Consider the following 8187-nt stretch of genomic DNA (forward strand, 5'->3'; position numbering starts at 1 on the left):
GCACAGAGGCCATCAGAGGTATTTCTTAAAGTAATCACAACCCTGACAAAAGTAAAGATTAAGGGCAGCCTGACAGGCTTTAGAATGATGCATGGTCACTACAGAAACAAGCAAGGCAAACAGAAATGTATAGAAAACATCTGTTTCCCTCCTTACCTCAGTTTTTTAAAGTGGCTTGTTTGTTTTGTGGAGACTAACACAAAATATATATAGAAAAACAACAAATACAGTAGCTGCTGTTCTACACACAAAGCTTGAGAGGATGCTGCTTCAAGGGTGTCCCTATCTAAATAGGATAGGATATCTAAAACGGGACACGAGACTTGGTCTATTTTGGTGTCTTTGCGCCTCCTCCACTCGTCTTTTGGTGACAGCTGTGGCTCTAAATCATTCTCCCCTGGTCACCTCACACTATCCTGGGCTGATCCTCTCCTCCAAACAGCATGCAATGTAATCCCAAGCAAACCCACATAAACACCAGGGGGACCGCTTTGTGCACTGAGTGGTGGCGTGCTTTACAGGAGCTTCTCCTTGGATCAACTAAAGAGACAATGGGATCCTGAGAGATTCTATAAGAGATATATATGATTCAATGTAGGCCAAGGAAAGAGTACTTAACAAGGCGGACACATGTTCATACATGTACAGGGTCAGATGGTCATGCCTGGCACATTGTTGCCCAAACACCCCTAGCATGATAACCCAGGCATGCTTACACTGATAATCAGAGCTGCCACTGATATGCCATCTGTTTGTTTGTGTTTTTTCTTGTTCCCCTGTAACACCAGGCCGACGGCACGTCCAGACCAGGCTGGTGGAGCCCAGAGCGTCCTCCCTGAACAGCGGCGATTGTTTCCTACTCATCACTCCGCACAACTGCTTCGTCTGGACCGGAGAGTTCGCCAACGTCATCGAGAAAAACAAGGTCTTTTTAAATGCTGCAAAAACATTCCAAAACAGAGAACGCAGGCTCGTCTGTGTGTCAGCCATATCAAAACACATGTTTAGTGTACCGTAATTTAGGTCACACTTCACATTCAGGATGTAAACACACCGCTGAGAGGAAGCAAACGGTGACACAGCACAGGAAGAAGTGTGTGTTGTTGGAAAGGAAAGGGGGTGTGTGTGTGTGTCTGGGGGTTGTTGCAGGAAACAGAAACAAAACAAGGCTATTGTTCAAAGCCCTGATTGGTCTGATGACCTTTTATTGGCACAACAGAGCTATGACCTCAATCGGACTAAAAGGAAAGCTCTTATCCGTGACCGACATTATGTATGAGGGGCTTTTTGGGTCCAGTTCATTAAAGTTTGCAGACTTTTCTTTGTATTTTAGACATCCTGAGTAATGAGCTTGAACTTCCCCTGCCCCAAAAATGACAGGGTGTAATGATTCAAAAAATAATCCTTGAAGTAAAGAAAAACTTCTGTGTCATAGGACAGGTGTGTAGGAGAGAGAGAATCTGTCAAAATTGCAAGTAAACTCTGTCCAACTTGCAGAAAATACATTAGTTTGCTTGCCGTCAACAGACAAACCTTAAAAATGTGGGGATACAGTCCTCATATTTTTGCATGGTAATAATATGTTAGTTTCACACACTGATCAGTATAATAAAATAAAAGTCTTTGTCATTTTTTCAGGCTGCAGAGTTGGCAAACTTCATCCAGAGCAAGAGAGACTTGGGCTGCCGTGCCAACTACGTCCAGGTCATCGAGGAGGCCGTCAACACACAAAGCCACGCTGCCAAGGATTTCTGGAAGATTCTGGGAGGGCAGTCGAGTTTTCAGTGTAAGAATTTGATCTGACATAAAGCCAATCTTGAGGAAGCAGTCCCTGAAGATGAGAAATGTAAACTGATGCTTTGTTTTACTTCTTGTAGCTGCAGGAACGCCAGATGAAGACGAGCTGTACGAGGGAGCCATCGTGGAGACGAACTGTATTTACCGCCTGATGGACGACAAACTGGTCCCAGATGATGATTTCTGGGCCAAGATGCCTCGTTGTTCCCTACTCAACCCCAAAGAGGTCAGACAACCTGACATGTCACAAATATTTAACAGGATGTTTAGCTTTGGATTAGACAGAGCTTCATTGTTTCTTACAGTGGGATCTACAGCCGTGTTTTTGTTCATTGCTTTGGCGCCACCTGGTGTATAGGAGAAATCACACCGGGGAAGATGGCAATGCCTGTAAATAAATAACAACTGTCTCTTGTCTGTTTCTGTGCAGGTTTTGGTGTTTGACTTTGGCAGTGAGATGTACATCTGGCATGGAAAGGAAGTGACGCTGGCACAGAGGAAGGTGGCCTTCCAGCTGGCCAAGCACCTGTGGAACGGCACATTTGACTACACAAACTGTGACATCAACCCGCTCGACCCGGGGGAGTGCAACCCACTCATACCCAAGTATGGAAACTTACTGTTGTACACATGTATGATTTTATGCAGTAGATAATTTACAGGATAATTACAGAACATGTGTATACCCTCTGTTGTCTGCGGCTCAGCACATTTCAGAAACTTCAAGGGGAAAGTTTAATGTTTCCTAATGCCAACCTTGTAAACTAGTGCATAGGAAACCAACGACTAAACCAGTGGATTGAGGACCTTCTCAGTGACTGAAGCACAGGTGTTGTATCATTCACGTACTGTATCTTGTTCACCTGTAGGAAAGGTCAGGGCCGACCTGACTGGGCAGTGTTCGGCAGACTGACTCAACACAATGAAACCACCCTGTTCAAAGAGAAGTTCCTGGACTGGAGCGACTCCAGGAAAACACCCAGTCCCACAAGAACCACCAACGATCACATCACTGAACAAAGGGTATCAAGAAGAACTTCAGTCTTATTAAACTGTATCACATGCGGACTCCGTAGCTCTCTTACAACCCTTTTATTGCTGTTATTTATCTAGGAGCAGTCCACCTCTGAACCGCCCCATGCGTACGACGCCTCCCTCATGGTGCCCGTCCATCAGGGACCCATCTGCACCAAACTGGACGGGTTCAATGTGGGGCGGGGCTACGGCCTGGTGGAGGCAGAGGACTGGCGGAGCTACGAGATCAGCACTCTGGCGGTGGAGGTGTGGCACATCCTGGAGTTCGACTACAGCCGCCTGCCGCGGCAGAGCATCGGGCAGTTTCATGAGGGCGACACGTACGTGATGAAGTGGAAGTACATGGTCAGCGCGGCAGGTTAGTGTCATCAACTATACACGCTGCTTTCATCTCACAGACTTAATTTTTCTATTGACACGTAATTTAGAAAAGGTTTTGTTTTATTTGTGAGAAACATTATAGGAAAATAGAGGGAGAAAATTGTAGCTTACATGTTTGAATATAAAAATATAAAAAAATATGAAATATAAGTTCTTCAGGGAGAAATTAGGTTATTTTGATGTGCATTTGTAGAGTAGTGTCTTTAATAAATTAATAATGTCTTGCTATCAGTTGGGAGGAGACAGAACCCGGAGCAGCAGAAGACGGCAGGGCCCGGGAAGGAGAAGTGCTGCTACTTCTTCTGGCAGGGTCGCAACGCCACCGTCAGTGAGAAAGGAACATCGGCACTGATGACGGTGGAGCTGGACGAGGAGCGGGGAGCACAGGTACAGGAACGACTGTCTTGATATGTTACCATGAATACAAGCCTGTTTTGTCCATTTTTCTTTTTTACAATGAATTATATTCAGCAAGTTTCTGTTTCCTTTCATCTGCCTCCAGGTTCAGGTCCAGCAGGGTAAGGAGCCTCCGTGTTTCCTGCAGTGCTTCAAAGGAGGGATGGTCGTGCACTCCGGGAAGAGAGAAGAGGAGGAGGAAAGCTCACAAAGTAAGCCCACATCGCTGCTTTTAGATCCTGGGCAATCAGCACAAACACAGTTTGCTCTCTGCTGCTAATCCATCACTTTCTGTAGAGGCTGAATCAGCAAATGTTCTGTTTGAAGGTCCACATTTTCTGAATTATACTTGATCAATGACAATTTAAAATGACTCACACTGCTTCTTGGACTTGTGTTTCTGCTGCAGTCATGTAAATCCTTCTGCCTGTAATGAGTGACTCATATGTTTGAGAACTGTGAGTCGATTTTAATATTAGAAACAGTTTTGTGGGAAAAACACAACTTACAGAAGCGCACACCTTCACTATTTTTCCTTCTTACAAGTTTCGTCTTTCCTTTGGTCTAAAATGTATAAAGAAATCTCTTTTACTGTAAAACCCTTACCTCTCGTGTGTCCTGCTCCCAGATGACTGGCGTCTGTACTGTGTGCGGGGAGAGGTGGATGTGGAGGGCCACCTGCTGGAGGTGGCGTGTCACTGCAGCAGCCTGCGCTCCAGAGTCTCCATGGTGCTGCTGAGCGTCAGCCAGGCTCTCATCTACCTGTGGCACGGCTGCAAGTCTCAGACACACACACGAGAAGTGGCACGCACGGCTGCCAACAAAATCAAAGAGCAGTGAGTGGAGGCTTTATTTTCTCCCCTGAAAGTCGAAGTGATACAAGAGATGACGTTCCCGAAAGCTCTTTGATTATTCTTGGAGAATGATTGTGATATAAATCTATTTTGTTATCATCAGTAAGTGTGACACCTCTGTGTTTTTGCAGTTGTCCTCTGGAAGCAGGCCTCCACAGCAGCAGCAAGGTGACCATCCGGGAATTCGACGAGGGAGCAGAGCCAGCAGGATTCTGGGAACCTCTGGGGAGGAGGGACAGGAAAGCTTACGACTGCATGCTGCAAGGTCGGGGAACCAACGTCCATAAAACCTAAAGTCCATAAAGTCTGATTTAAAATGTTTGTTCCTTTAATGTCAAAAAAGCTGTGGATGATGTCACTAACTAGTGTCCTCTGGTGTTTAATATTCAACCCTCAGACCCTGGGAGATTTAACTTCACACCTCGTCTGTACCAGCTGAGCAGCAGCTCAGGGGAGTTTTCAGCTATAGAGTTTCTGTATCCTTCCAGAGACCCCAAACAGGTCAACTCGATGCCTTTCCTCCAGGAGGATCTGTATGCAGCTTCACAGCCAGGTGAACTCTCCTGCTTTGTTCTTACTGTAAAGAAACACGTCTCAGCTTCCAGCAAACAGTTTATTCTAATATTAGAAAATTGGTTGCAACAGTGAACTTTCTTGAAAAATTCATACCATTAATAATCGATGAGCAATCACCCCAATTGAAAGTCCTAAAGATGGTTTATTGTATTCTTCCTCTTATCTTCAGGCCTGTTCCTGGTTGACAACCACCATGAGGTGTATCTGTGGCAGGGCTGGTGGCCTCAGGACAGTGAAAGCACCGGCTCAGCCAGAATGCGCTGGGACTCGGACAGGAAGTGTGCCATGGAGACTGTGCTGCAGTACTGCAGAGGTATTCCACTTCTCTCTTCTCTTTATTCGACACAACCCTCTGTGACTGCTTGATGAAACATTTAAGCTCTTTCTTTCAGGCCAACGACAGCTTATAACCCGTACAGTACTTGTTTGAAACCAAGGATTTGTTTTCTGTTTTGTCTCCACAGAGAAGAATGAGAAGAAGCCTCCCAAAGCGTATCTGATCCACGCTGGTCTGGAGCCGCTCACCTTCACCAACATGTTCCCCAGCTGGGAGCACAGAGAGGACATCGCTGAGATCACTGAGAGGGTGTGTGGAGCTAATCATGTTATCCCATTACTCCCAGCTACATCATCTGATATGAACCAGTATTGCTGACAGCGTCTGTCTGTCTGTAGCCATTAGTGTGTATACTGTACCGAAACACATGTATAAAAAGGAGCCTTATACTCTCTGGAACGAACCAGTCCAGCTGTGAGCCATCTTTTTCCATCCATTAATATTAAGTGTGTGTGTTATCAGGAGGCAGAGGTGTGTAACCAGATTATCCTGGTGGAGGACGTGTTGGCCCGGCTGTGTAAGACCACGTACCCCCTGCCTGATCTTCTCGCCCGGCCGCTGCCTGAGGGGGTGGACCCTCTTCGCCTGGAGGTCTACCTGTCTGACGAGGATTTTGAGGTGAGAACAGTCTTCAGACCGCTCTGATGTTACTTTAAAAATGCTGCATGTGTTAAATCTGAACCACATACACTATTTAGATAATAATATTTAGCCCATAATATGTCAAAAATGTGTGATGCTCAGCTTGTTGCCAAAACATAATTGGCAATTAAAATATAGAATGGTGTACTCTACCTTTAAATAATCAGATTGGTGCTATTCTAAAATCGCCCCATTGCTAATAAACCACATGAAAGATGCTGCCTGTGTTCCTCTCTGTGAAGCTCAGTTCATTCATTTGGAAAGATGTCAATCCTTAAGATAACGGCAGACTTGTTATTGCTGCAGAAGTCTCTCATTTTAGCTGGCCACTGTAGTATTTATCAAATGTTACACAACAAGAGGAACATTTATTTGGGGCTATTTTCAGTTGGGTTGCAGTGCCATACTTTTATGGAACAACACTGTATAAAAATGATGTGCATTTGCTGAGATCTATGTGTTCATTATATCTACCCTTTAGTATTAGAACATCCTGAACTCTACATGATGAAACGTATTGTTTTATAAAATTATAACAGTGTTTGTTCAAACAAGAATACGGTCTATTTTTACTTTAACTTATGAATACTGACCTAATAATATAATAAAAATATCTTAATACTGTCTAATTAGTTTGATACCGTATCTCTTGATATCCTAAAACTGTAGTATTCGCTGAGATGGTTATCGACAGTGATATTTGTTTCTAGATCAGTTATTGTTGGTCTTTTCACTTGATTTGTGGACGATACCAAAGAACTTATACTGAACTGATACTTATTCATATAACTTCACTTAAATATGACTTTGTCAAGAAGCACTGAGGTTTTGGAAATCTAGCTTGGTATCAATACATCAGCTTGTTCGCTTCTGCCTTTCTTTCCAAAATTCTGTCCTTTTTCATGTTCTACATTTTTCTTTATATCTTCCTGTCTTGTTTTTTTTAACTTAAATATTTCATTCATTCACCCTCCAGGGTGTAGGGGCTTATGGGAAGGTGAGTCCTCTGACTTGAGCATGGATGGACTTGTGCTCCTATCACACAGCATCCTCACAATAACCCCCTTTCTCTCAAACTCTACCTCATCACTGTTTTTTACATCCTCTCTGATGAAACATCTAACATGTGTTTAGCATGTTGTTCTCTCACTATCTACAAGCTGGTGTGGACACAGTACTGAAACTGGACATATGAGCTCAGATCATGTTTTAGCGTGGACGTGAACTGAAGAATGATATCCGTGATATCTCACTGATGCATGAGTGTGCTCTCAGAGGTTATTTAATCCTCCTCATGCAGGATGCAGGATTTGATGGTTTGATTTTTTAAACAATCCGTTTGTTCTGACTCGCTGTGTGCATGACCTCTCCAACAGAAAGCCTTGGAGATGAGCAGAGAGGAGTACGGGGGTTTGCCCGCCTGGAAGCAGGTGAACTTGAAGAAAGCTAAAGGACTTTTCTAACAGAGAGCTGAAGACATCGGAAACAAAAGCTGCAAGGAGGTCGTTTTACTCCTCTTTAGTTTGTGTTCAGACACAGCACAGTGAGCCCTGTGATGGGGCATCGAGGACAGACGAGAGGAGGGAAGGAGGTGTGGAGGAAGTGATCAGTGGATGAGAGGTGGGCCAGCTTCTTGTGCTGCAGATTTTCTTCCCATCTGCTCTTTGTGTTGGTATGTTGGTTGTATAAGCAGGAGACAAATGCAGACAGATGCACATCTGAGTAAATGTGTTAATAGTTCTTTGATGTCACTCTCTTGTTATTGTTTGTACATATGTACCATATGCAGGACAGACAGTGTTACACTGTCAGCCATCTGTTAGAGTGGGAGCAGGTCGGTCAGCCTGTTCAGCACTCTCCACGTGTATGCGAAAAATAATTTATATTTATATTAAATCCATATAGGAATAAAAGAAAAACGCTACCTGAATATTGACTGAGCTTAAAATGAATAAATAAACTGTATATTCATGTTGAGGAGGAGTGTGTCATATGTGATTAAACTGGATATTACAGAGCTCTCGCTGTACAGTTCACCGTTTGCCATTTAAAGATGAAACGATGCAGCTTTATTTGGACGTAGTGTCACTATTGTTTGAGGTAAAAGAAAGTATTGTGGCTTGATTAAAGGCAAAGATAAAGACAAGATGAAATGTATGTGATTTTTAA

At 43.9% G+C, this 8187-nt stretch overlaps 1 protein-coding gene across 9 annotated transcripts in view; it reads left to right on the top strand.

Moving 5' to 3' along the window:
• svila (supervillin a) overlaps positions 1–8187 on the top strand; it is a 41256-nt gene that overhangs the window by 32958 nt on the left and 111 nt on the right. For 8 of the 9 annotated variants that reach the window (XM_069667021.1, XM_069667024.1, XM_069667026.1 and 5 more), the window contains 16 exons: positions 789–925; positions 1639–1786; positions 1878–2023; positions 2228–2403; positions 2667–2820; positions 2911–3190; positions 3446–3600; positions 3716–3821; positions 4238–4445; positions 4595–4728; positions 4861–5016; positions 5209–5352; positions 5504–5625; positions 5839–5994; positions 6995–7015; positions 7395–8187. The exon at positions 7395–8187 is cut by the window's right edge and continues 111 nt beyond it. In XM_069667021.1, the coding sequence (XP_069523122.1) occupies positions 789–925; positions 1639–1786; positions 1878–2023; positions 2228–2403; positions 2667–2820; positions 2911–3190; positions 3446–3600; positions 3716–3821; positions 4238–4445; positions 4595–4728; positions 4861–5016; positions 5209–5352; positions 5504–5625; positions 5839–5994; positions 6995–7015; positions 7395–7481 (2330 nt within the window). In that variant the 3' untranslated portion in view covers positions 7482–8187. The remainder of the gene's footprint in view (positions 1–788; positions 926–1638; positions 1787–1877; positions 2024–2227; positions 2404–2666; positions 2821–2910; positions 3191–3445; positions 3601–3715; positions 3822–4237; positions 4446–4594; positions 4729–4860; positions 5017–5208; positions 5353–5503; positions 5626–5838; positions 5995–6994; positions 7016–7394) is intronic. The other variant, XM_069667023.1, reaches the window with a different exon arrangement.

The sequence above is a fragment of the Semicossyphus pulcher genome, unplaced genomic scaffold, assembly GCF_022749685.1.
Source record: "Semicossyphus pulcher isolate SPU_LCO1_2020_fin unplaced genomic scaffold, fSemPul1.0.p SCAF_18, whole genome shotgun sequence".
In the NCBI taxonomy this organism is placed as follows: Eukaryota; Metazoa; Chordata; class Actinopteri; order Labriformes; family Labridae; genus Semicossyphus; species Semicossyphus pulcher.